The 27,699-nt window shown below is 37.9% G+C and overlaps 1 protein-coding gene across 1 annotated transcript in view; it reads right to left on the bottom strand.

The window, feature by feature from the left end:
• Positions 1-27,699, bottom strand: part of Wnk3 (WNK lysine deficient protein kinase 3) — a 134,328-nt gene that overhangs the window by 56,114 nt on the left and 50,515 nt on the right. The window contains exons 6-10 of the mRNA XM_040744002.1: positions 25,952-26,040; positions 21,224-21,443; positions 15,398-15,692; positions 10,954-11,054; positions 10,648-10,797 (exon numbers count right to left, since the gene is read on the bottom strand). Of these exons, the coding sequence (XP_040599936.1) occupies positions 10,648-10,797; positions 10,954-11,054; positions 15,398-15,692; positions 21,224-21,443; positions 25,952-26,040 (855 nt within the window). The remainder of the gene's footprint in view (positions 1-10,647; positions 10,798-10,953; positions 11,055-15,397; positions 15,693-21,223; positions 21,444-25,951; positions 26,041-27,699) is intronic.

Genomic DNA, 27,699 nt, shown 5'->3' with positions numbered 1-27,699 from the left:
TTATGTTTGTAATCCTAGTACTCAGGAGGCTGAGGTACAAAGATTGCTACAAATTTGAATATGGTTTGGGCAACTTAGTGAACTCCAGACCAGTCAAAATTACAAGGTGAGACCCCATTTAAAATAATCATCAGCGGGACTAGAGAGGTAGTTCAGTGATAAATAGCATGCACTGCTCTTCCAGAAGACCTGAGTTCAATTCCCAGAACCCACACCAGGAAGCTCACAACTGATTGCAACAGTGATGTAAGAAAAATCAGTTGTCTCTGCATATGTAAGCAATATACGATCTCAAACAGAAATTAAGAAAATTATTCCAACTGGGCATGTTCCATTCACTAGCTTATTGAGAGATGGAGGCAGGGATCAAGAAATTAAGGTCAGCCTGAGAAACCATATCTCAAAATAAAATAAAAACAATACATGGTGGCATAGTCTTTTAATCTTAGTTATTCAGGAGGCAGAGTCAGAAGGATCATAAGTTCAAAAACTGATTCCGTTAAAGAGTAAGTTCAAAGCTAGCCTGGGCAACTTAGTGAATCTCAGTCTCAAAAAGTAAAAACACACAGTGAGAAGATGGTGGGAAATGTATTTGCTACATGAGTATGAGGAACTGAGTTAAAATCTGCAGAACCCAGTTAAAGTAACAGCAATCCCAGTGCTCCTACTGCAAGATGGTAGGTATATATAGGAGAATCTCCAGAAACTCCTGGATTAGGTAGTGTGCCTTACCTAGCAGTGAACAACAGAAAAGACCTATCAGGTGAAGATCGAAATCTGAGTGTCCTCTTAATTTCACATGTACATCATGGTACATGCCTGCCCATACACAACAGACAAAATACTGTTTTAAGTTAAGGCTGGGGATGTAGTTCAATGGTAAAGTGCAGCCCCATTATGTGTGTAGCCCTAGGTTGGATATCTACTATCACAATAAGTAAATGAATAAGAAATAAATTTAAAAGGACTGAGAGATGTGGCTACACAAATAAACTATGTCTTGAAAAAGAAAAAGGGGAGTTACACTTTTTTGAATAATTAATAAAACAGGCAGGCTTATGAAACAGCATGGCTAGAAAGCCAGTATGCTACTGCCAAAACCAGTCTGAGTAAATGGTCCTTGGAAAACTGGACATGCACATGAAACTGAGCCTCACCTCCAAGTACACAGAAAAAGTAATCCAGAGTAGATCAAAGAACTGGATTTAAGAACCAAAACTCAAAACTCCTAAAAGAAAATTTAGGTTTTAATATTCATAATTTTGAATTAGGCAATAACTTCTTAGGTGTGACATGGAATGCACAAAGCAATCAAAGAAATATAAACGGAATTATGGCACAAAAGACATAATCTATAAAGACAAAAAACACAAGGACTGGGAAAACTATCTAGTCTAGTATTAAAATATATAAATAATTCTTATGCTTAAGTGACAAAATTGAAAAAAAATTAAAAGATGGACAAAATATTTCAGTAGGTATTCCTCTGAAGAAGTTAAGTTATAAAAAGGCCCTAAAATTACATGAAAAGATGTCCACTATCAGTGGCCTTTAAGGATATACAAATCAAAACCACATGGAGACTGTTTTCACACCTACAAAAGTGGGCCATAACCATACAAGTTTGTTAAGAATGTGGAGATGGCAATGTATTTTCAATAAATCATGCTGAAATAAAGGGTTATCAAAAAATGAACATTCACCCTCTACTTCACATCATTCATAAAAACTAACTGAAAATGTATATAGATATTAACATAAGACACGCCATCATAAAAACCTCATAAAACATTGCAGAGTATCTTGAAACATAGGTACAAAGGTTTCTTAGGTCATACAAAGAAATAACCACAACAGTTAGTTTTCATCAATTAGATTCCTCAAATTAAATACTTTGTCTCATAACTGAGAACATTACAAAAATGAATGGGCAAACCACAGATTGGAGAATAAATTGTAAAGCATGTATCTGAGAAAGGACTGGTATCATGATGAATATATAAAGAACTCCTATAAGTCAATAAAAAGATAAGAGCAAAATAAAATGGACAAATGAACTTAATGCTTAACAAAAAAGTTAGAATGTGCTCATGAAAATGTGCTCAATATCACAGACATCAGGAAAACAAAACCACAATGAGGGGCTGGAGAGATTGCTCAGTTGTTAAGAGCATATACTGCTCTTACTAAGGTTTGTGACTCCAGTTCCACAGGATTTGATGCCTCTGGCCTCCAAGGTCATCTACACATACTTGCACATGCACACAATTATATACATAATTTAAAATAAATATTTTTAAAAGCACAATGAGACTCACTAACATCCACCAGAGTCACTAAAACTTAAAACACCAAACTAGACATAGTGGCACATGCCTGTAATCCCAGAACTTGTGAATCACAAATGCAAGACCAGTCTCAGCTATGTAACAAATTCAAGACCCTGTCTAAAAATATTTTTTAACACCCCACATGTTGGTCAGGGTGAGGAATTCTCAATACATTGCTGATGCTAGTGTAAAATAGTACAGGTAATTCAGAATACTGCTAATTTCTTTGCTTCCCTCCATCCCTCCCTTCCCATATCCTTCTCCCACTTCTTCCTCCCATCTCCACTCTCTTCCTCCTTCCCTCCATCTCTTTCTTTCTTTTTCTCTTAACAGTGTCTCTCTACACAGGCCTGACTGGTCTGGAATTGTTAAATAGACCATGCTGGCCTCAAACTCACAGAGATCCATCTGCCTGCTCCTGTCTCCAGAGTGCTGTGTTAAAAGGCATGGGCTATCACATTTAGCAGATTTCTTTAAAAGTACAAAAGTAAAATAACATAACCACTTACTCTATGCCCCAATGAAACATATCCCTATCTGTTATCCATGACAAAATATGCGCACAAAAAGAATGTTCAAAGCAGTTTTATTCATACAGGCCAAAACTTCAGAAAGCATTCAAGTGTTAAAAAATAGTGGATGGATAAACATATTTAGTATATTCATAATTAGAATTATTTTACAGTAAAACAGTGAGCTACTTTTATACAAAAATGGCTCAATCTCAAAAACATGTTCAATAAAAGAAGCTTTACCCAAGCATATATTGTATTATCTCACTTATATGAATGTCTAAAACAGAATAGACTCATCTATGGTGAGGAGTGGATGGGGCTGGGTTAAAGAGAGGTAGAGGAGGAGCGGACGGAGGGAGAACTGTGGTTGGCATGTAAAATGAATAAAAAATAAAACAAAAAAATCAATGGTGATTGACATTGGTATGATGTGTAGAGGACTTACAACAAAGAGGCATGAGGGAAGTTCCTTAAATAATATGTAGAATTATATTGGTAGGCAAGCTGTGACATATAGGAAAAATCTAGTGAAACATTTATTTTTGCAAACTACGTTTTTTTGGGACAGAACCATGTCTGTTTACTTACAATTTATCTGATTGCTTTCATGCATATAGCAGTACAACTCAATAGTTGCAACAGAGATTATATAGTATACAAGACCTGAATCATTGTCTAGATTTTTACAGAAAGTTTATCAATATGTGAACTACATCCATCATGACAATGGCTTTGTTTCCTTAGCATTTGTCAAAACTTACTAAATTATGATATGTTCCTTTTACTGTATGTAAATTAAACAAAAATACTGAGTCCTAGTTAAGGATACTTGTGTTATAGTATTATGAAATAACTTTGAAATTCATCAGAAAAATAAGATGGCAATAAACAAAGAAGTAATATTCTGTATCATGTAGTCAAGCTACAGCCTTCAAGCTCAACCTGATTATAAAAGTAAGTATGTAATACAGCTTATATAACAAGAATTAATGATAAATTTTAAGTGGTAGCTATAAGGGTGTTAATGCAATATTTTCACCTATTCTGTATCTCTGAAGATTTTCAAATAAATTGCCGGGGAATATTTTAATTATGGAAGGGAAAAATAAAACACATGAAATCTGCCCACAGAGAGATATTCTGATTCAAAATTCTTTATGAACCCACTTATTTCAAATAACTCAATCCTGGAACAGTATGCCCTGTACAAAGAAACTAGCATTGCAAAGATACAGCTTGGCCTATTTGGACTCAATGTGTATACACTGCAATTCACTATCATTTATATCCTTAATGAACATAGAATTTTTTAAAACATGATATCTGAGGTAATAGCTATTTGGAATAGTCATACATCATCACTAGAAAATAACTCTCATAGAATAACCCACTCTTTACCAAAGGACTGCACAGCATTCAATTAACTCAATATATAATTCAGACTTCCAGATACCTCTAAAGCAGAGCAGAAGAGAAAAACAGCAACAAAACAAGCAAAACCCAGATTCTCCATTCTTTCCTTTAACTAATTAAATCAATTTTATGTGTGAACTTACTAATATTACTAATTCTGGTAAAGGAGGATAACTATCTAACAAAAGGACTGTGCAGTATGATTGTGTTCATATTCTCTGAAGTCAGGTAGTCTGGATTTAAATGTAGGTTATGTTTTATGGTACAGGGGTCGGTATTTAACCTCTCTGATCATTACCTTCATTACTTATGAAATGAGAATAACAATAAGACTCCTATGATTGATATGAGTGAAATATAAGGGAAATGAGGGGGTTCTGGAGAGGCAGCTCAGAGATAGAGCACTCACCAACTCTATGTGCGACCCTCTGTTCAATTCCCATCACCACAAAAAAAAGGAGAAAAGAAAAAGTGACCTATTCAAAGAATGGGTTTGGAATACGAACAGAATTCTCAAAAGAAGAAATAAAAATGGCTAAGAAATATCTTTAAAATACTTATTAACTCTAGCAATTACAGAAATGCAAATCAAAACAACTTTGAGATTTCATCTTATTCCAACTCCAGCCAACGTCAACAAAACAACCAACAACAAATGATAGAGAGGATATGGGGACAAGGGAACACTTATTCACTGTTGATAGGATTGTAAACTGATCCAGTCACTCTGAAAATGTGGGGAATCCTCAAAAAACTAAAATTAAATCTACTATATAATCCAGCTATACACTCCTTGGCATATGCCCAAAGGACTCAATATTACTCCACAGACACTTTCTCATCCATGTTCATTGATGCTCTATTGACAACAGCTAGAAAATAGAAACAACCTAGATGTTCTTCACTTGTTGAAAGGATGATGAAAATGTGGTACATATACACTATGGAACACTATTCAACTTTAGCAAAACATGAAATCATGAGTAAATGGGTGGAACTAGTAAAGAGTAAAGTAACTCAGACCCAGAAAGACAAACATCACATATTGTCTTCTTATCTGTGGTTCCCAGCTCCAAACCCTTAGATGTGACAATATAACCTGGAGTCAACTGCAGAAATCAGCAAAATAAAAAGACTGCTGTGTGTGTGTGTGTGTGTGTGTGTGTTAGGAGCAATAAGAATAAGAGAAGGGAGTAACAGAATACAAGTGATCTTAAGAGGGAAATGGGAAAATGAGGTGGGGCTTTAACTAGTAAATAGTACAGAGATAAATATGGGAAGGAGGAAGGATAAATAACAGTAAAGATATCTGAAAAAGTTATTAGGAATTATACTAGCAATTCTCTACCTAAAAACATTTATAATACATGTAAGGGTACTCACAAAGCTCCTCTACAAGAGCCAAAACTATCTAACAAAACTCCCAACAACAGATATGAACAATCCTCTTTTGAGTTGTTGGTCAGGGTTGTCTAAGAGACTCCTAAAGCATTACAGGCTATTGCTGTTGCCCTTGGTTGCCCCAGAGGTGGTAGTCCCTATTGCTGAAATTACCAGGCACCTCAGGCACAGGGCCCAGAGTGCCCTGGGTTGGAACTAATATGAAAGTCTCCTTGCTGAGGACTAGCTTTCCTAGTAGAGGCACCATGCAAGCTGCTAACAGAGGGAAGCAACCAACAGTTCTGGCTTTGTTAATACCTGTGAACTATAAGAACCAGCAAGGCATGATAGTCTTAGGAATGCAGGAGTGACATGTGTATTTGGTGATAAGCAACAGCTCTCTAATTGGACTTAAGGACTACTCAGCCAGAGGAAAATCCTGCCTGTTACTGGAAACTTAGCCAACTACCAATCAAAATGCAGAGTTGTGGAGCCCAATCAAAACTAATAAATCTATAACACAACTGCCATACATAGGCTCAGGAGTCATAATGGAAGAGGGGAAGAAAAACTGTACTTGTTATGAGATTGTGTCTCTAAGTAGTGTCAGAAGTTACACTCATAAAGTATCACTAATATGACTGCCTAAACATGACCTGAACAAGGACAACAATAAAAGTCAAGCCTAAGTGAACAGAGAAAAAGCTCATGAGGCTTCAACACTAGACAAAGAACCATAGGTAACTACAGAATGCTGAGAATGGAGGAAACTGTCTCCACTCAAGATGAGCTTTCCTAATATCAATGATCAGCCCTGAAAACATACATTTACATAACATCATATAGACTGAGCAGGTTGTATTTATATATTTAGTAATACACACATATATACTGTGGTGGTTTGAATGAGAATGGCCCCCACAGCCTCATATATAATTGGATAAGGATTTTACATGGAATATGCTGTGACCCCAATAGTTGCACAATATAAAATAGATGCTCAAGGCTGGCAGTGAATAAACAGGCTGTATCGAAAGCCTATGTAGGTTAGCTGTGTTAAGAAAGTAATTTGTTCCTGAGGATATATCACACAGTGCAGCTGCACAGGAACCTTCAGTGGGAAAAGTGGTGGCCCGGAATAAATGTTTTAAATAGAGTAAGATGGCCATTCCCACGACAAAATCATACTTTCAGAACCACCCTTTGGCTGTTGCTGACTTGAAAGAGCTTTAGACCCTTGCAGAATACAATCTTGATGAACATTCTCCTGTGGTGCTTCCATATTAAGTTGTGAAAATCAAGGTTGCTGCTGAATAGTGGCTTGAAAATAAGCATCCTTCAAATACACCTGGCTTTGTGGCACTGAAGAATCTGGAGTCATACAATCCTGATGTACCACCTGATGTACCACTGGATAGAGATCTGATACTGACTGCAGTTTTTGCAATGGCTGATGAGTCCCCAAAATGCCTCCCAGTGGAATTAGAAGGGAAACAAACTTTGTCAGCAGTATTCTGTGTACTGCTCACATTTTGGGCAGAAGAATGATTTAACCAAGTTGGAAATAATTAATTGGAAAGAAACCGAAACAAGAAGTCTGATTGGCAAATGGTGGATTGACTAATGCCTTAATCCCATTTCTGGGACCAAGATCAAGTTGAAGACCAAATATTAGATGCTACAAAGTCATCCGTGAAGCAGGCAATGTCTGAGATGTTAACTGTAGAAAGGGTTGGTTGTGAAACTCCAATAACTAAAGTCATGGATTGGGCTGAAGATTGTCCATCTGCTATAAGGACCTGGTGTTAAGTAAGGAAAATTCAAATTTTAAATTCACATACTTTTCTCATTTTAATGGGACTGTTCCAAACAGACTCAAAAGAAATAATGCCATAGGCACTAGGTACAATCATTAGGCATTCATTCAACAAAACTTATGAGTAAATGCTATTTGAATACATGGAAGAGCTAGAAACTATCCTAGCAATATATTGCTCATGCCTTCTCATTTATTGTACTTACCACATAAATTATTCAAAACCTGGTAAAGACAGAGTTTTTAACTAAATCAGACACTTTTACACAATATAGAAATATGCTCCAAGAGAAAATACAAAGCTTTTCAATATAATAACTAAAATAAACAAGAATTCTCTCAAAAATACAGGTGAAATAAGTACAGGCTGGTTGTAGTCATTCCTAGAGTTTTACCATTTGCTCTAAAAAGACCCAAGTGATTGCTATGGTGGTTTGAATGAGAATAGTTCCCATTGGCTCATATGTCTGAATGTTTGGTGCTCAGCTGGTACTGTTTAGGAAGGACTAAGGAAGGTGTGTCACTGGGAGTGGGCTCTGGGTTCTCATATGCCTATACCAGGTTCAGTCTCACTCTGTCTCTGCCTCCTGCCTGCAGATCAGAATGTAGAACTCTCAGCTACTGCTCCAGCACCATACCTGCCTGCTGTTACACTCACCATGACGATAATGAAGAAATGCTCTGAGGTCGCAAACAAGCCCCAATTAAATGCTTTCTCTTATAAGTTGCCTTGGTCATGATGTCTCTTTACAGCAATAGAACAGTGACTAAGACAGTTGCTTAGGTGTGTTTTATGTAGTAAATGAAATGGATAGGCTACAAAAATAGTAAGTATACAATATGCATTTGTTCCTGTTATTGATTTTTCTAATACTTGTTTTTATTCATGTGTATGTATCAGTGTGTATGTACACCCATAGAGGCCAGAAAATGACATTTAATCCCATGGAGATGGAGTTGTATAAGGCAGTTGTGAGCAGGTCTCTTCTGGAAGAGCTAGACCTGTTCTTCACTCTGAGCCATCTGTCTAAGCCCTGTACCTACAATTTAAATTATATATAAATTGTATACACTAAAATGACAAATCTTGAAGCTATACTCTCAAACATAAATAGTTATCTCTTGCTGGAAGGATAACAGGTTAACAGATGATTTTTACTTTCTTCTTTATAATTTTATGAACATGAACTTGCTATGTAGTTCAGACTGGCCTGGACATTTCCATGCAGCCCAGGCTTGAGCTTAACTTGTGATCCTCCCTCCGTAGCCTCACAAGTGTTGAGATTCCAGGTATGTGCCACCATATTCAGCTTCAGTATTAATTTTAAATGTCCAAATAAAACTTCCAAAAAATGTAAATAAATTTTAAACACTTATACTTATTGCACTTAAAGTTAAGCATAAGTTCAGCATACAGGATATGCTTAGGAAGAAATTAATTAAACCACTTTGTGAGGTCAATTGCAGAGATGTACATATAACTTAAAAACACTGTTCACATTCTCAAGTGTATCTAGAGACCAAGTTTACCCCAGTATATTTTAAATGTTTCTATCATTTTTCAAGTGCATATCTTATAAGACTATGAGCTCTTTAAGGGTAAGAATAATATCTTATCTTACTTAATGTTCTCAGTAGGTAGGAGTCATTAAAAGTCATTGATATAGCTGGGTGGTGGTGGTGCACGCCTTTAATCCCAGCACTTGGGAGGCAGAGGCAGTGGATCTCTGTGAGTTTGAGACCAGCCTGGTCTACAGTGTTCCTTCCAGGACAGCCAAGGCTACATAGAGAAACCCTGGCTCGAAAAACAGCAACAACAAAAAGCCTATTGATAAACTGGAACTACCTAGGGGCCAATTTCTCAAAAGAAACCAATGTTCCACATGCTAACTAGAGAATACCCATAGACTTAGAACATCTTACTCTCAAAAAGGGAAAGTACATGCATATGGAGTGGAGAGTAGATCAAAGAAAATGGATGACAGAAAAAGCCCAACTATGTTCAGAGTCCATGACACAGGCAACCAGAATATCGTGTGTATACATGAATTTACCCAAAGATGTTTATTTGTTTGTTGTCTGAAATGAATAATGGATTTGTGTGTTTGAAAGTCAAAATTTCTTCTAGAAAAAAATCTAACAACAAACCAAGAATTTAGAATTTCCAGTTAAAAATCAGAAATGTCTATGAAATACTTAATGCTTTAATTAACTGAAACAGATCTCTCTCCATCATATAACCAATCTGTAAAATTTCAGTACAAAGAAAGGACTGATTACCCCAGAGAGAGGGAGGGAGGGGGAGAGACAGAGAGAGAGAGGGAGGGAGGGAGGGGGAGAGAGAGCGAGAGAGAGGGAAGGAGGGAGAGAGAGAAAGAGAGAGAGAGAGAGAGAGAGAGAGAGAGAGAGAGAGAGAGAGAGAGAGAGAGAGAGAGAGAGAGGGAAGGAGGGAGAGGGAGAGGGAGAAAGAGAGAGAGAAGTCCTAAGTAAATCTTTGACTACACTAAGTTCTCTATTCTTCTCAAGTTATACATGTAGTTAGGCACACAGTTATTTCTAGATTTTACTTGCACAATATTAAGTATATCCTCAAGAGAAATGTATTGGTTATGCGTAGATATGAGTAACTTCAAACTTTCAGTGGATTTTACCTAATCTATGGTTAACTGATGAAAGAGAATTTTTACCTGTCAGAAAAATATAGACAACAGGAAATATATATAAATTAATAAGTAGCCTCTAAAATATATAACTTATGGAGGCTGGAGAGATGGTTCAGCAGTTAAGAGCACTGACTGCTCTTCAGTGGACAGGGTTCAATTCCCAGCATCCACTTGGCAGTTCACAGCTGTATTTAACTCCTGTTCCAGATCTGATACCTTCTTCTGGCCTATAAGTACCAGGAATGCATGTGGTACATAGAAATACATATAGAGAAAACACTCATACAAATAAAACTAAATTAAAATTTTACATCTTAAATTGAAAATAGTTTAAAAATGTGTCTCACTTGCTGGGCGTTGGTGATGCATGCCTTTAATTCCAGCACCTGGGAGGCATAGGCAGATGAGTCTCTGAGTTTAAAGCCAGCCTGGTCTATAAAGTGAGTTCCAGGACAGCCAGGGCTGTACAGAAAAACCCTGTCTCAAAAAAAAAAAAAAAAACCAACCAAACAAACAAAAATCCATCTTACCTTTATCTGTGAGACCTTCTGGATAGTTAATGGAGAAATTTGGGACTGTGAAACACCTGCATGTCCAACGGCATATATGGGCATAACAGAGGACTGACCTTGAACCACAGGCAAAACTGGGGACTGAGTTAGCTTTGGCTGCTCCTGCAACTGGTAAATAGAAGAAAACAGATAAACTCTCCAATATATAAAATATAGTATTAATTCCCTCATCCCTAAAATTTGTCAACATTATCCTACTAGTTGGTGAGAAGAATATATTTGCCCTGGAACACTTATGTCAGCCTGTAGGACACTAGAAACTACCTGAGAGTTAGTTGTCTGGTTTGAAGAATAGGCTACAGTGGTAAGACTTGACGTATCTGAATGTAGAACTGGTCCAGCTGCTGGCTCAGATGAAGTGTCACCTTTAACAAAGAAAATGAACAAAAGGTAGAAGAAAACACATGAAGAACAATATTCAAATTATATAAATAACAGTTAAATGTTTCTTTAATGTATTTTCTACTATGAAAATCATAGTTTCAGATAAATATATATACTTAATAATTCATTTTTAAACAACTAATATCAGCATTTGAGAGAGAAAAGCAAAAAGATCACAACTTAGAGGTCAGCCTGTGTTACAAGTTAAATTCAAAGGTAGTGTGGCCTGTCTCAAAATCAAACAAATAGCAGGTAAAACTCTTTATAGGTCAACAAGATGATGACACTGTGGTGTAAGCAATAGTTTCTTTTTCTTAGAATGCAAGGGATCAAACACAGGGTCTTAGACATGATGAATTCATACTCTGCTGTTTTTATGTGTTTCCATCCTTAAATTTTTCTCTTATTCTTGTTTTGTTTCTTCTGTTTTGTGAGAGTAGCCTCAAACTATGGGAGAGAAGGAGACGGAAGGAAGAGAGATGGGGGAGAGGAAGAGAATATACTCACATGTCTGTGCAGAGGTATACAACACTGTATACTGGTGCTTAGCAACCACCCACCCTTTTTGACACAGGATCTCTTATTAGCTTAGTGCTCATCAAATAGGTTGGGCTGACTAGTCAGCAAACAGTACCTGTCTGTCTCCACTTCTATAGCACTGGGATCACAAGTGTATACCATCAAATCTGGCTTTTTAGGTGGGCTCTGGGTTATAAAATCCATGTCTTTGTGCAAGGCAAGTTCTGAGTCATCTCCTAGGGCTGACACCAAAGTCTTGATCCTAGCCAGGCGGTGGTAGGGCACGCCTTTAGTCCCAGCACTCGGGAGGCAGAGGCAGGTGGATCTCTGTGAGTTCGAGGCAGGGCTGGTCCGACAGCCTCCAAAACAATACACAAAAACCCTGTCTTGCAACAACCAAAAAAACAAAAAACAAAAAACCAAAGTCTTGATCCTTCTACCTCAGCCTTCAGAGTGCTGAGATTATAGGCAGATGTTACCATGCTCACTTCCCAGAGTCTTAAAATTTTCTTTATAAAGCAAACTTAAAATAATCATGTAAAGCCGGTGTGGTGGCATACTCCCTTAGTCCCGGCACTTAAAGGCAGTAGCAGGCAGATTTTGATGAGTTTGAGGACAGTCTGGTCTACAGAGTGAGTTCCAGGACAGCCAGGGCTACACAGAGAAACCCTGTCTAAAAAAATCACATAAAAATAATTCTACGAGCTGAAGATAGCTCTGTGGTAAATTAATTGCCAAGCGTGCACAAGACATTGGGTTCTATCCCAATCACTGCAAAAAAGAGAAAGAGGTGGGGAATTAGAAGTAAGGTGATAAGAAAAGGAGAGTAGGAGGGGAAAGGCAAGGCAAGGAAGGGGGAGGGAGAAAAGAGGGAAGAAGCAGCAGCTAAACACAGTAGCATATACCCAGAATCCCAGCACTCAGAAGGGATAGTCAAGAAGATCATGATGTAAGATCACAAATAAATCAACAAGAAAAACAAAGATAACAAAAGAAAAATCAACTAACCCCATTTACCAGGATTTCATGTGTATCCTAACTAATGTATAATTGCTGTTATGATTTCAGGAAAATATAAGAGTCATGTTCCATTTCTCCTAGAAAATGGGTAGGAAAAAAGTGCTTCCTTTAGTGGGAGAGCAATGAAAGATGTATCTTGATAGAGGGACTCACTAGGGGTTAGGGGGAAACCTAGTGCTAGGGAAACTCCCAGGAATCTACAAGGATGACCCCAGCTAAGACTCCTAGTGGAGGATGCCTAAATTGGCCTACCCTTTGTAATCAGATTGATGAATACCACATAGAGTCCTTATGCAGTAATTGATGGAACCAGATGCAAAGATCCACAACCAAGCACCAGGCCGAGCTCCGGGAATCCAGTTGAAGAGAGGGAAGAAGGAATACATTAACAAGATCATGAAGGGGAAACCTACAGAGAGAGCTGAACCAAACTTATGGGAATTCATGAACTCTAGACCAATAGCCATGGAGCCTCCAGGAGATCAAACTAGACCCTCTGTATGTGAGGGACAATTGTGTAACTGGGTCTATCTGAGGGGCCCCTGACCACAGCTAACTTGCTGGAGTCCATTCACTATGGTGGAATGCCATGCTCAGCCTTAATGCAAAGGGGAGGGGCTTGGTACTGCCTCAACTTAATGGGACAGGCTTTGTACACCCCACCACGGGAGCCCTTGCCTGATGAAAGGAGTGGATGGAGGGTGGAATGCGGGGGGAGGTGAAGGGGGGAGGTGAAGGGGGAAGGAGGAGGGATGGGAGGGAGAACTGTGGATGGAATGCAAAATGAAATTTAAAAAAAACTTTAAAAATGTATGGCGGGGATGGGGGTGGGAGCTGGAAGAAGAGAGGGGGAGAAGAGGAGGAGAGAGTAAGTCATGGGGGAACAGCAAGATTGAGTGGGGGGGTAAAATAGGGGGAGAACAGGATGAGAAATACCATAATAGAGGGAGTCATGGGTTTGAAGAGAGATCAGGCACCAGTGAGACCTCTAGCGATCTAAAAGGCAAGCTAAGCAATAGTGGAGAGACTACCTTAAGTGCCCGTTCCTGATAATGAACTTGACATCTACCTTATATGCCTAGAACCTTCATCCAGTGACTGATGGAAGCAGAGGCAAACACCCACAGTTAAATACTGAACAGAACCCACGGAACCCAGTAACAGAGAAGAGCGATGAGCAAATGGGCAACGAATGGGTGGCGAAACCAGCAGAGACAGCTGATCTGAACAGGGGGGAGCTCTTGGACCCCAGATCGACAGCTGGGAGGCCAGCATGGGACTGATCCAGATACCCTGAATGTGAGTGTCAGCGAGAAGGCCTGGGCAACCTATGGGGCCCTGAACAGTGGATCAGTGTTTATCCCTGGCATACAAATGGACTTCGTGTGTCCATAACACAAAGAGGGAAGCTCTCTCAGCCTGGAGTGATAGGGGAGTGCCTGGATCCTGCCCTGAGTGAAATGACAGAAGTGGGGATAGGGTGGGAGGCTGGGTGGGATGGTGGGGAGGATGCGGGAGGAGGGGAGGGAGAGGGAACTGGGATTGACATGTGAAGCAAGCTATTTAAAATTAAAGTAAAAAATTTAAAAAGTACCTCCTTTGTAGAACAATTGGTTATAACTACATAAATACTGTGGTTTTACTTTTTCATTTATAATTGATTAATTAATTAATTGGTTGTTGCTGTTGTTTTAAGATGGACTCACTATGCAGACCATGGTGGCTTCTAACCCACAGAGATTTGACTGTCTCTGTCCCAAAAGTGCTGAGATTAAAGGCCAGTGCCACCAAACCCCTTACTCTGTGTTTTTAAAAAAAAGATGATAAATTGTTGCAAAACAACTAGAGGACTTATGTTTTCATTCCAGTCTAAAATACTAAGACACTTAACATCTAGAAAACTTCTTCTATAGAAAAAACTGTATCTTTAGTTCTAAATTTTCTTCATGGATTTATGCTAGATTGTTACAAATGTTACTTTTTTTAAGTTTTTACTTATTTATATTTTATGTATGAGTGCTCTGCATATATACCTGCAGACCACAAGAGGGCATCAGATCCTATTATAGATGGTTGCAAGCCACCATGTGGTTGCTGGAAATTGAACCTAGGACCTCTGGAAGAGCAGCCAGTACTCTTAACCACTGAGTCATCTCTCAAGCTCCATTTTAAAAAAGATTTACTTATTTATGTATGTATTATGTATAGTGTTCTGCTTGCATGTCTAGTTACAAGCCAGAAGAGGGCCCCAGATCTCATTACAGATGGTTGTGAGCCACCATGTGGTTGCTAGGAATTGAACTCAGCACCTCTAGAAGAGCAATCAGTGCTCTTAACCTCTGAGCCATCTCTCCAACCCATTACAAATGTTATTAATATCATTTCTCTGAACTGGAATAGTTGCTATAGTATTCTGCAACTTAAGTTTATTTCAAGATGACTATTGTGTATTCTAGTGTGGCCTTGAACTAACTGAGGATAACCATTAACTTCTAATTCTCCTGTCTCCACTCTCCAAATGCTAGGGTAACTAGTAAATACCACCATGCCCAATTTATATAACAAGTTCAGGGCTTCTTGTATACTAGGCACCACTCCCAACCAAAACAAATTCCTGGCCCAGTTTTCTTGATTTTAAGATGTGGAAATAATTTTATCTATTTCAAAAGTTTTCAAAAGGATTAATAAAATTATAGGTAACAGAATACTCTGAAAAACACAAAAAATGATCTTTAAAGACAAGGAACTATGAGTAGACATTTCTTTGTCTTTACAGTTGTTGTACCTCTAACAGAGGAGCACTGCTGCTCTGGTTTTCCATGTAGAAGCCTCTGACGAACATGCTGATCAACTTCTGTTTCTTCACATTCAGCTACAGTGTTTGTACCAGGAGCAGGTGGTAAAGTTGTAGTCTGCTGCTGAGGAACTACATTCCCCACATACTTGCTCTGAGAATCTCTGCGTTCCTCCAAGCATCTAGCAGGCTTCTTTTCCCTTATCTTTTTTATCAGTGTTACGCGGTCCCTAATGGACTTAGCGACAGCTTTGGAATCACTTTCATGGAAGAATCCAGATTTGACCTAAAAAGAAAACATAATAAATAAACTACTTCTTTACTTAAATCAATATTTTATACAACAAACTCAAATTCTATTAAATAACTAATAATTAATAACTTGTCTCTACATGTTTTTTAAATTGGACATGTGTACATGTGAAGGTCTTTAATTGATACAAAAATAACACTTCAGGGAATGAGGCAAGAGGATCTTGTGATGCCAGTTTCAAAGCCTATCTCAAAATCCAGTAACAGCATGCCCAGTACTGACACCAGAGAAATATAGCTAACTAAAATGGTCTTTTGCCTTATATGAGTACATTATCTGATGATGTAAAATAGAAATAAGCTTAACATAAAATGAATCAGAAATCATCTACTGGAAAAAATACTTTAAAATTTTCTCTGGAGGAAACAGAAAAATGACATAGTTTTGAACTGGAGTCCATTGAAAAAAATATAGATGAAGTTTGGAGCAGAGATCAATACTCTAAGCAGAGGAATGGATGCTCACAGAAGAATACTTGCTACATCTTACTAGGCATTAAAATAGTGTGAGAATAGGAAAGGGCTCTGTTTTGTCTCTAAGGAATAGGGATGAGCAGCAGAGAACATGATTTGAAGAAGTACCAGGACATACCATGTTTAGTCCTATGGTCTGCTTATTTGCTTTTTTATTTTTGAGACAGGGTCTCATGTAACACAGGCTGTCTAAAACCAAACTAAACCAATGACAAAAAACAAAGCCAGCTGAAGCACACATATTCAACTTTGTCCACCCTAAAGCTCCCAAAAAACCCACCCCATAGTAAATGAATTTTAAAGCTACATAGCAATAAAAACAAGGTTAGACATGGAAACACACACACTTGAAATTCTGGCACTGGGAGGCAAAGGAAGGAGGATTTGAACTTCAAGGCCATCTTCAGCTACACAGTGAATTCTAGCCGTTTGGGTTACATGAGACCTAGTCTCAAAAAAAAAAAACAAGATAGGGGGGATGAATCCAAAAACATAAGACTATTTGAGAACCAATCCAAGAGGTCCAACATCCAAAAAACAGAAGTTCCACAAAAACCATCAAACAATCTGATCCTCCTGGGGGCTAAAGATTTATTTATTTATTTTGTAGATATGTGTGTGCACATGAAGGCCAGAGGTCAACATCAGAATTCTTTCTCACCTCATTTTGTGCAACAGGTTCTTTGAGCGGGCCCCAAGGATTCTAATGTCGTCATTTACCCAGAGCTAGGGTTACACCTTACACAGGTACTGGGGATCCAAACTCAGGTTCTCAGGTTTGTACAACAGGTACTTTATCAACTGAAACATTTCCTCAGCCTCCCAGTCTATTTTGACAAAGGCAGTGTTTTTTATAATGAGCATGTAAATTAAAATATTCTGCTAGTAAAAAATGCTTTACAATTACATGACAACATAAATAACAAAAACAGGAGTCTAGGAGATGCCTTGGTCAGTAAAGTGCTTGACATCCAAGCATGCGCACCTGAGTTTGAAACCCCAGCACCTGTGCAAAAAGCAGGACATAAAAGCACATACCTGATCAGGGTGGTAGTGGTACACACCTGTTGTGAGATATATGTACACTGTGTGAAGGAACATTGCTATGACAGATGTAACAAAAACTGAACAGACAATAACTAGGCAGGAAGTATAGTTGAGACTCCTAGAGACAGAGAGGACTTGGAAAATGAAAGGCAGGGTCACCAGCCAAACAAGGAGAGGAGGTACAAGATGGAAGAGTGTTGGGGAAGTCCTGTGCATTTGTCAATAAAGTACTGTCTGGCCAATGGGGAATCTAGATAGGAGGGACTAGGCGTCCAGGAGGACTCTGGGTAGGAGAAACACAAGGAGAGTTCGAGATGTAACGCCATTGGGGTAGGAAGCCCGGAAACCTCTCCGGTAAGAGACATACTTAGATTAACAATTATGGGGTAATTACTTAAAGCAGAGCTAGCCAGTAAGAGACAAGCAAGGCCAACAGCTTCATAATTCATATAGCCTCCTGTGTGTTTATTTGGGACTGATGCGGCTCTAGAATCAGGCTGGCGGGAAAGCAGCTCTGGAACCAGGCTGGCTGGAAGGCTTCTCTCAAAGGAAAAAGCTTCTCTTTACAGAATGGTGATCAGGAGTGGGACCATGAATTTCCACGCAAAATAACAAAAGCTTTATAGGAATTTTAGAAACAGAAGAACGGAGAGAAGCACAGATATTTTGGTAGCAGCATTTTTCTCAGGTGTGCTCTGTTTTGCTAGCAACAAGCCAAGATTCACGTGGCTCGCTTACTGGAGTCATCCTGACTCGGCATAAAAAAAAAAACCAAAAACAAAAAAAAACCCAGCAAGGTTGTTTTAAGAGACTCTGCTAACGATTGATAGGTGTGTACGTACAGCTGGACGTGGCAGCTTTTGCTGGATGTCAGCATGGACTGAGGCGGTAAGCTGGAGTCACGCTTTAGCCCGCCATCTTGACGGAAAAACCAGTAGTTTAAAACAGCTGCGGTTTTACAGATAAGACACGTGGCCAGAAAAAACATAAAGATTTACAGTAAAGTCAGACTTGGATGAACAAAACCTCTAAAGGTTTACAGTGTGTTTAAAAATATACGTGAGATTGAGAGAGAAAATGAAATGGCAAAGTGGTATATAAATACAAAAGCCGGCGTTGTGGTTGCGCATGCTGGTAGGATTTCCTCCAGAGGCAGAGGCAGTCAGATTTCCAAAGAGAAACCCTGTCTCAGAGAAAAAGAAATAAAAGTAAAAGAAATAAAGTAATAATAGAAATAAATAAGCCACGTAAAGATGGAAAATACGCAGAGAGTCTGGATACTGTACGCTATTGTGTTTTTCAGTTTTATAATTGCTCAGGAAGGAACTGCTACTAAAGTACACTTGATTGTAAATGCTGCTAAATTAATCCAACTTATATCTTTTGAAAATGCCTTGACCTCAAAATTTAAGTATAAGGATATGTTACTCGGAAAAGGAGTTTTAATTTATATTTCCACTGAACATAAAAAGCTGAGGATTTCTTCCAGGCTTCTGTGGTTTGACGAACCAAGACCCCCGGAAGCAGTGGACCAGGTGTTCCAACAACTGAAACAACTAAGATGATGGAGCTTTATAGACCCTAAAAATAAGGACTTATACAGGTTTCTGAGTTTTGTCATGATCCCCATGGTATGAACGGCGCCCCCTTCCAGCAGGAAGCAGTTTGGAATGAGCGATGTCCCAATTCCCATCTTGTTTATAAATCTTTGTTTTCATTTCAATGGGATTGTTTATAATTGGCTAATGATCACAGCCGATCTCTTGTTAATGGTAAAAAGGGGAATTATGTTATGGGTATTGTTTTTCCTTTATTGATATGAATTCAAGGTCAATTTTGTGATATGTATATTTCTCCTCTTGATTAAGTATTGTGCTTATACTGATCTTTTAAAATGTAATGCATAATTAAATACAGACTATAGATAGTTACTTATAATAGTCAGAACTTATAGTTAGGTAAGTTATGTTTTCTAGATATACAGAAATATATTTGAGATAGATAGTCTTCAAAACTTTCAAAGACATTCAGAAAATGGCATTTAAAATGGTTTAGGGTTTTTCTTGACAATGAGAAATGTCTGCTCCTGGCAGCACCAATTACGTATGAGAGGAAGATGGGCATGGAAGAAACTTGTTACGGAGTTTGCTTTCAACATGGCAAGGTTAGCCATTTGGGCAAGAAACTGCTCTTGCCTAGACTGTTTGACTGTTGCTGTATAAACTGAACATGCAGGACCCACAGGAAAGTGACTGCTGAACTCAGTCTTACAAGATTCCTGCTTCATGGAAGAGTCTAAGAGACTTTCTACAGGACAAAGAAAAGTGAATAACAGACTGCCAATGCAGATGGACAGTTTGAAATTTCCTGCTTTGCTTAGAAATCTTCTAGACACATTGTGGCCTATGGGCTGAAGATGGATGCCCCAACGTTACAGAGGAACTTCGGGTGACTGTCCAGGCAGTAAGATGTCTCTGTCAATCCTAGTGTTTATATATTATCCTTCTGTGGTCTTTGATGGAGTTGAAGATGGATAGTTATAATTATAGTTTTCCTTAGTTATGATAAAAGTTAAGCTACATATAGAACTTTGTACTCACAAGGATGGGATGGATGATATTTTCTTTAAATCTTGCTAAAATATTGTAACTGTATTCTTACTTGATAACTGTTCTGTTATATATGATTTGACTATGTTAAAGTTAAGACCTTTCTTTTTGTTTAAACAGAAAAGAGGAGATGTTGGGGAAGTCCTGTGCATTTGTCAATAAAGACTGTCTGGCCAATAGGAATCTAGATAGGTGGGGCTAGGAATCCAGGAGGATTCTGGGAAGGAGACACAACATGTAACGCCATGGGGGTAGGAAGCCTGGAACTATTCTCCGGTAAGAAACATACTTAGATTAACAATTATGGGGTAATTACTTAAGTCAGAGCTAGCTAGTAAGAGACAAGCAAGACCAACAGCTTCATAATTCATATAGCCTCCTGTGTGTTTATTTGGGGACTACAATGTGGCAGAGCCCAGGCAACTGGCGGGAGATAAACCAAAGCGGCTAGCAAAGAAAAAGCTTCCTTTAACAAAAGTTAAGACCTTTCTTTTTGTTTAAACAGAAAAGAGGAGATGTTGGGGAAGTCCTGTGCATTTGTCAATAAAGTACTGTCTGGCCAATGGGGAATCTAGATAGGAGGGACTAGGCGTCCAGGAGGACTCTGGGTAGGAGAAACACAAGGAGAGTTCGAGATGTAACGCCATTGGGGTAGGAAGCCCGGAAACCTCTCCGGTAAGAGACATACTTAGATTAACAATTATGGGGTAATTACTTAAAGCAGAGCTAGCCAGTAAGAGACAAGCAAGGCCAACAGCTTCATAATTCATATAGCCTCCTGTGTGTTTATTTGGGGACTACAATGTGGCAGAGCCCAGGCGGCTGGCGGGGGATAAACCAAAGCAGCTAGCAAAGAAAAAGCTTCTCTTAACAGAAGAGTAGTGCCATGCACAAGGCAGAACATAGATTTAAAAATATGGGTTAATCTAAGTTATGAGACAGTTGAGACAAACCTAAGCTAAAGGCCAAACTATCATAATTAGTAATAAGTCTCCGAGTCATTATTTGTGAAATAGTGGTCCTAACAAAAAAGTATTGCTACGCATACCTTAAACCCCAGAGGCAGGAGCAGGTGGGTCTCTGTGAGTTGAAGGTGACCCTGGTCTACAGAGTGATTTCCAGAACAACCAGGACTAAAACAATGAAAAATCTATCTTGAAAAACCAACAAAAGCAACAAAAGCACACACCTATATTCCTTGTACTGGGGAGATAAAAATACATGCTTGTGCAAGCATACCTATAAAAACATAACAGAAAGAGAGGAAGCACACAGAAGAATTTGAAAGGAAAGAAAGCAATGATAAGTAGAAAATAATCATTAATCTATCAGGATCCTGTAATATGTAGGGAAAGCATCACAAAGATTTACTTACCATTTCATACGCTACTTCCTCAGGTGTATCTGTTTCCAAATTGAAACTGAATTCAATAGCTTCATTGTCCTTATGTTTGCCTTTTAATTTTTTAGGATCTTCAACCCAGAGTCTTAGAGCCAGGGATGAATTTGAGCAATTATCTTCCTCTGCTAACTCCACCCTCAGACCAGTATCCTCAGCAAAGAATGCATGGTTTAGTAGGTCCTTGACAGATAACCTAATAAACAAAATATGTACCTTATTATCAGTTCTTCCAGTTATCAGAAAGATACGATCCTTTCAAGAGTAAAAATTAATTGCATCAAAGTGAGAATCTTACTTTACATTTTCTGTTTAACAATTAGTTATTTGTTTTACTGTAAAACTACATCTTATACTCAATTTATTACTAGGGACACAAAGATGTCAACTTACATGCATATAGAATGATCATATTTAAGGATTTATAACCAATAACATATCTTGATAAAAGTATGCCTAAAACACTTGCTAGTTAGATTTTTTTAGTTTGCGTTAAGTCACTGGCTTCTATTACTAAGCATAAAGCAATAGACCCTCATCAAAGGAAACTAAAAACATTTCCCAGATAAATAAACTATAAGGTGAAGTGGAAATCCAGATTCTTACAAATGTTTTAAATAGACTGCTTCAATTAACAATTACCTACTCAGAAGCTGTGTGTGATGGCTCACTGCTATACCACGGCATTTGCTAGACTGTGTTATATAGTGAGTTCCAGGGCAGTTTGAGCTACAGAATGACTCTATTTCCAAAACTTTAAAAAAAGAATTATTTAATAAGCTTGTACTCCATTCTTTAGAAGACTGTCATAGGTGAAGCAAATGTGGTTAATGAAGGGCAGTAGCTTTTTTGTTTTTAATTTGAGACAGTGTTTCACTGTGTAGCTTTGGGTGACATGGAATTTGCTATATAGATCAGGCTGGCCTTGAACACACAAAGATCAGCCTGCCTCAGCATCTCAAGTGCTAGGATTAAAAGAGTATGCTACCATTCTCACTATACAGATCAAGTTAGCCTCCATATCTCAATTCTTCTGCCATGGCCTCCTGTGTGTCAGGATTCCAAGCATGCACAAGCATACTCAGCTCCAATGATTTTCTAAATGTACTAAACTCTGATTTTAGGTTATACTATACACATAATGAATATAACCATAGCTTAATATCAGAAAGTAACCATCTCTGAAGAGAAGCAAGAGGATATGGCTTCAAGGGATTCTTTTGCAAGCTCGGGCAAGTAATTTTTCCTTCACAAACTTTTAATATATGCACATAGTAAGTAATCTCTCTAAATCTATTATGTCTATATAGAAAACCACAGCTATAAAAGACATGGCTAATATGGTGGTTTGAATAGGAATAGAACCTACAGATTCATGTGTTTGAATACTTGGTCATATGAATGGCACTATTAGGAGGTATGGCCTTGTTGAAGTAGATGTGGCATTGCTGGAGGAAGTATGTCACTGGAGGTAGCTTTGAGGTCTAAGATACTCAAGTCAGGCCTACTGTAACTGTCTCTGTTACTTTCAGATCCAGATGTAAAACTCTGAGCTCTTTTCCTAGCACCATGTCTTCCTACATGCTGCTATGCTTCCCACCATGATAATGCACTATACCTCTGAACTGTAAACCAGGCCCGATTAAATGTTTTCCTTTATAAAAGTTGCCATGTTCAGAGTTTCTTCACAGCAACAGAAATCCTAAACTAAGATAGACGCTAGAAGGAAAACTCCAACCTAAAGAGGTTAACTACATCCAAGAAAACACAGGAAATAATCCCAGACCACATACACACACATAAACCCTAAACAAACCAGGAATTAGCAAACACTGCTCACTGATATTTCTCAACATCAAGGGTATCAATTCTCCAATAAAAAGATACAGACTACCAGAATGGATGGAAAGACAGAATCCATCCTTCTGCAGCATCCAAGAAACATACCTCAACATCCAGAAGAGACATTACCTCAAGATAAAAGGATGGAAAAAGATATTGCAAACAAATGGAACTAAAAAGGCAAGTTAGTGAAGCCATTGATACCTGATAAAGTCAAAACTAGTCAGAAGAGATAGGGAAGGGCACTACATACTCAAAGAAACAAAATCCACCAAGAGGACATGGCAGTTCTTAGCATCTATGCCCCAAACACAATAGTGCACTAGTTTGTAGAAGAAACACTACTACAGCTTAAATCACACATTGACCCTCACACAGTGATAGTGGGAGACTTCAATACCACACTCTCACCAATGGATAGGCCATCCACACAAAAAATAAACAGAAATGCTAGAGCTAAATGATGTTATAAAATAAACCAAATGAGCCTAAAGGATATTTACAGAATATTCCACCAAAACACAAAAGAATATACCTTCTCAGTACCTCGTGAAATTTTCTTCAAATGCGATAATATACATGAACATAAAGCAAGTCTCAACAGATACAAGAAAACTGAAATAATGCCTTGCATCCTGTAGTACCATGAATTAAACCAGGATGTCATCAACAGAAACAACAGAAAGCTAATAATGGGAGTCAGAGTAGAAGATATACGTAAAATAAGAAAAGACTATGAAAAATTCAAAAGAAAACACACAGGAAAGGAACATACAGGAAATATGGGAAGACCAAACATTTGAATTATAGCCACAGACAAAAGCAAAGAATCCCAAGTGAATGTCAAAACAAGACTGTCAACAAGATCATAGAAAACTTCCCCAAATTAAGGAAAGACACATCCACTCAAGCACAATGAGAACATACAACATCAAATAGACATGACCAGAAAATTCCCACATTATATCATAGGTAAAACACTACTTATACATAACAAAGAAAGTATACTGAAAGCTACAAGATAAAGGTCACACATTAAGGAAATCTATCAGAATAACAGCAATTTCTCAATAGAACCTCTGAAAGCAAGAAGAGCCTGGAGCAGTGTACTCTAACTCCTAAAAGACCACAATTGGTCTTCATACACAGCAAAGCTCTCTGCCATAGTTGAAAGGAAAGAAAGCTTTCCATGATATAAACAGTTTAAAAATGTTTATAATCAACAACCCAAACCTAAAAAAGCACACAGGAAGTAATATTTCCATCTGAAAAAAAAAACGAGAACGAGCATAGCCAGGAGATTACAAAGAAATACAAAGACATAATTACTGAAACACAAAATACCACTGAGAACACAAACAGCAACACCAAAAATCAACAACACAATGGCCAGAAGCTTTCATAGCACTTACCCTTACACCTACAGAGAGGTCTAGTTCTCATCCCTCATCATAGACACCTCCTTTGCAACAGATGGAGACCATTACAGAAAACACAATCAATCAAAATGCAGAGTTGTAGAGCCCAGTCCCAACTGAATACATATATAGCACAGCACTTGCACCTAAAGCTCAAAAATCATTACAAAAAAGGGGAGGAAAGATTGTAAGAGCCAGAGGAACAGAAGTACGCTGGGAGACTGTGTCTCCTAGAATGAAAGGAAAAGTTTTACTCATGAAGTATCTTAACCAACATGGCTGGCTAAACATGACCTAAACAAGGATGACACCAATAGACATGCTAACATGGAAGGGGAAAAGTTCATAATGCCTCAACTCTATATAAAGAACTACAAGCAACTAAGAAATGCTGAGGGTGAGAGAAATAGTCATCTCCAAGGAAAAGGCCTTCCACACAATTGATTATTCAATACCAAATGATCAGCCATAAAAACATGTACATACAAGTAACATGATACACACTAAGCAGGTTGCAGCGATATATTTAGAACTGTGTGTGTGCATGTGTGTGCATACCTAAAACAATTAAAGAAAAAGAGGCCATGAATGGGAGACAGGGTTTGGAGGGAGGAAAGGAAAAGAGGAAATGATATATTATTATCAAAAATATTTCTAAAAAGAAAGTAGAATAGAGGTTATCGGGTCTAGAAGGAAGAATTCAGAATTATTAGTGGCTACATTATAGTTGAGAATGAAGAAGTATTTGGAGGATTAATAGTGGTGATGGATGTACAAAATATGAATGTATATAAAGTATGTTTCTGAAAGACACACTTAAAAATAACTAAAATGGGGCTGGAGAGATGGTTCAGCAATCAAGAACATTTGCTGCTCTTTTAGAGAATGCAGGTTTGGTTTGTAGTACCCACATTGAATAGCTCACAATTGCATGTGACTCCACATCAAGGGGATCTGACACCTTTCTGGTACACGTACACACACCTAGACACACAAACACATGCACATAAAAAAATCTTTAAAAAATAAAAAGATGAAATTACCAATATAAATCAGTAATTATACATAGCTCAAAATAAAAGGAAGTAAAAGCCAATGCTAAAGCAATTATCTATATAAAAATAAAAATTTTGATAGAAATATAGAATACTCTGTGAACAAAAATATCCATATTACTTTTACCATTGTTATTATTTACACAAAGGTATAAAACCAAATCTATTCACTCTCAACTACTTAAACAAGCAATATGTTACCTGTTTTACATCTTTAAAAATTTATTTCACCTCAATATCAAGCTGATGGTAATTAAAATTTGTCACAACAAACACAAATGTCAGATCAAATTCAGCATGTCTAAACTGTCAGATGGCATTCCATGATATACATTACAATATCCAGGATGCATTCATCATTTATGTAATTTTGTTACAATTTCACCCACCTTTCAGATTTGTTTTGTCGAATACATCCTTCAATTATTTCTTTCACTTCAGGATCTGTGACTTTATTGAAGCTGGCTGGTTTTATGCCCTGGGAGAAGAAATTGGTTTCTTGTTACAAATTAAATAATTGAAAGTACAAATCAACATGGCATTTATTAAAATTTGTTTTTTCATAAAAATATCCAATTATTCAATGAGATTATTATACGTATATATTTAACTCCCAAAATTTTAAGCAGGGCCTCACTACATAGCCCTGGCTAGTTTGAAACTTTATATGTCAGTTTCTCAACCTGTGGGTCAAATCCCTTGGTGGGGGGAGCAGTTAAATGACCCTTTCCCAGAGGTTGCATCATCAGATATCCTGAATATTAGGTATTTACACTACAATTCATAACAGTAGCAAAATTACAGTTATGAAATAGCAACAAAAATCATTTTATGGATGAGGGTTACCACAACATGAGGAACTATATTAAAGGGTTGATGAATCATTGGGAAGGCTGAGAACCACTGCTCTCTGGAGACCAGGCTAGCCAAAAACTCATAGAAATCTGCCTGCCTCTGCTTCCCAAGTTCTGAGAATATAGGCTTGTATAACCACACATTGTCAAATTTAACTTTTTAAAATTACATTTTATTTACTGGCTGGTAAGGAAGTATCTAGTACACATGAGGAAGTCAGATAATAGCTTGCAGGAGTAGATAATTGCCTTCCACCACTAAAAATACTACTACACTTAATATGGAGAATTCTCACAATTTAGTATTAAATAGTAGGGGGGAATATTAGGAAAACATAATAAGGACTAGAGAGATGGCTCAATGGTTAAGAGCACTTGCTACTCTTTTAGAAGACACAAGTTTGATTCCCAGAACCCATACTGAGTGGATCAAAACCATATACTCCAGCTCCAGGGTTTCTGATACCCTCTTTTCACCTCCAAAGGTATTCATAAACATGCATGCAAGTACTCATTCACAAACACACACATAATTTTAAAAATTTAGCCGGGCGGTGGTGGCGCACGCCTTTAATCCCAGCACTCGGGAGGCTGAGGCAGGCAGATCTCTGTGAGTTCGAGGCTGGGCTGGACCGACAGCCTCCAAAACAATACAGAGAAACCCTGTCTCATAAAAAAACAAACAAAAAAACCAAAAACAAAAACAATAATGAACCTGCAAGATGCCTCTGCAGGTAAAAGGTGCTTGCCACCACACCTGACAATCTGACTTCAATCTCTGGATATGTGCCATACTTACCACGTGGCACATATTCACTCGTACATACACAACAAATTAAATGTAAATTAAATGACAGTGAGAAAGTTTGACCTGATTTCCAGCATCCCTCCAACAATGTGTCAGAAGAGAACTGACTTTCAAGAGTTGTCTTTTAGACTCCATACTCAAAATGACTGTGAGAATTTGTATGTGCATACACATGTGTATGCATGAGTGTACATGCAAACACACACATGATGAATAAATACATTTTAAAGTAAAATCAGAAAATGTTTTTTTTAAAGCAAATAGAGTAACAAATTTTGAATAGAGAAAAAGTAGGTTTGTCTGCTTGCTTCCTTTGAGACAGAATCTCACTTATATACCAAGTTTCATGATCCTGTTTCAAATTCCCAAATAGCTGGGGCCATAGACATGCACTACCAGGTATTTTGGATCCAAAATTCCAGAAACTCTGAGAGAGGTGGAAATGCAAATTGTCATATGACATTTTTGTATGTTA

Source organism: Mesocricetus auratus, unplaced genomic scaffold, assembly GCF_017639785.1.
Source record: "Mesocricetus auratus isolate SY011 unplaced genomic scaffold, BCM_Maur_2.0 Super-Scaffold_100003, whole genome shotgun sequence".
In the NCBI taxonomy this organism is placed as follows: domain Eukaryota; kingdom Metazoa; phylum Chordata; class Mammalia; order Rodentia; family Cricetidae; genus Mesocricetus; species Mesocricetus auratus.
The sequence above is the reverse complement of the archived record's forward strand: the minus strand, read 5'-3'. Positions and strand labels throughout refer to the sequence as shown.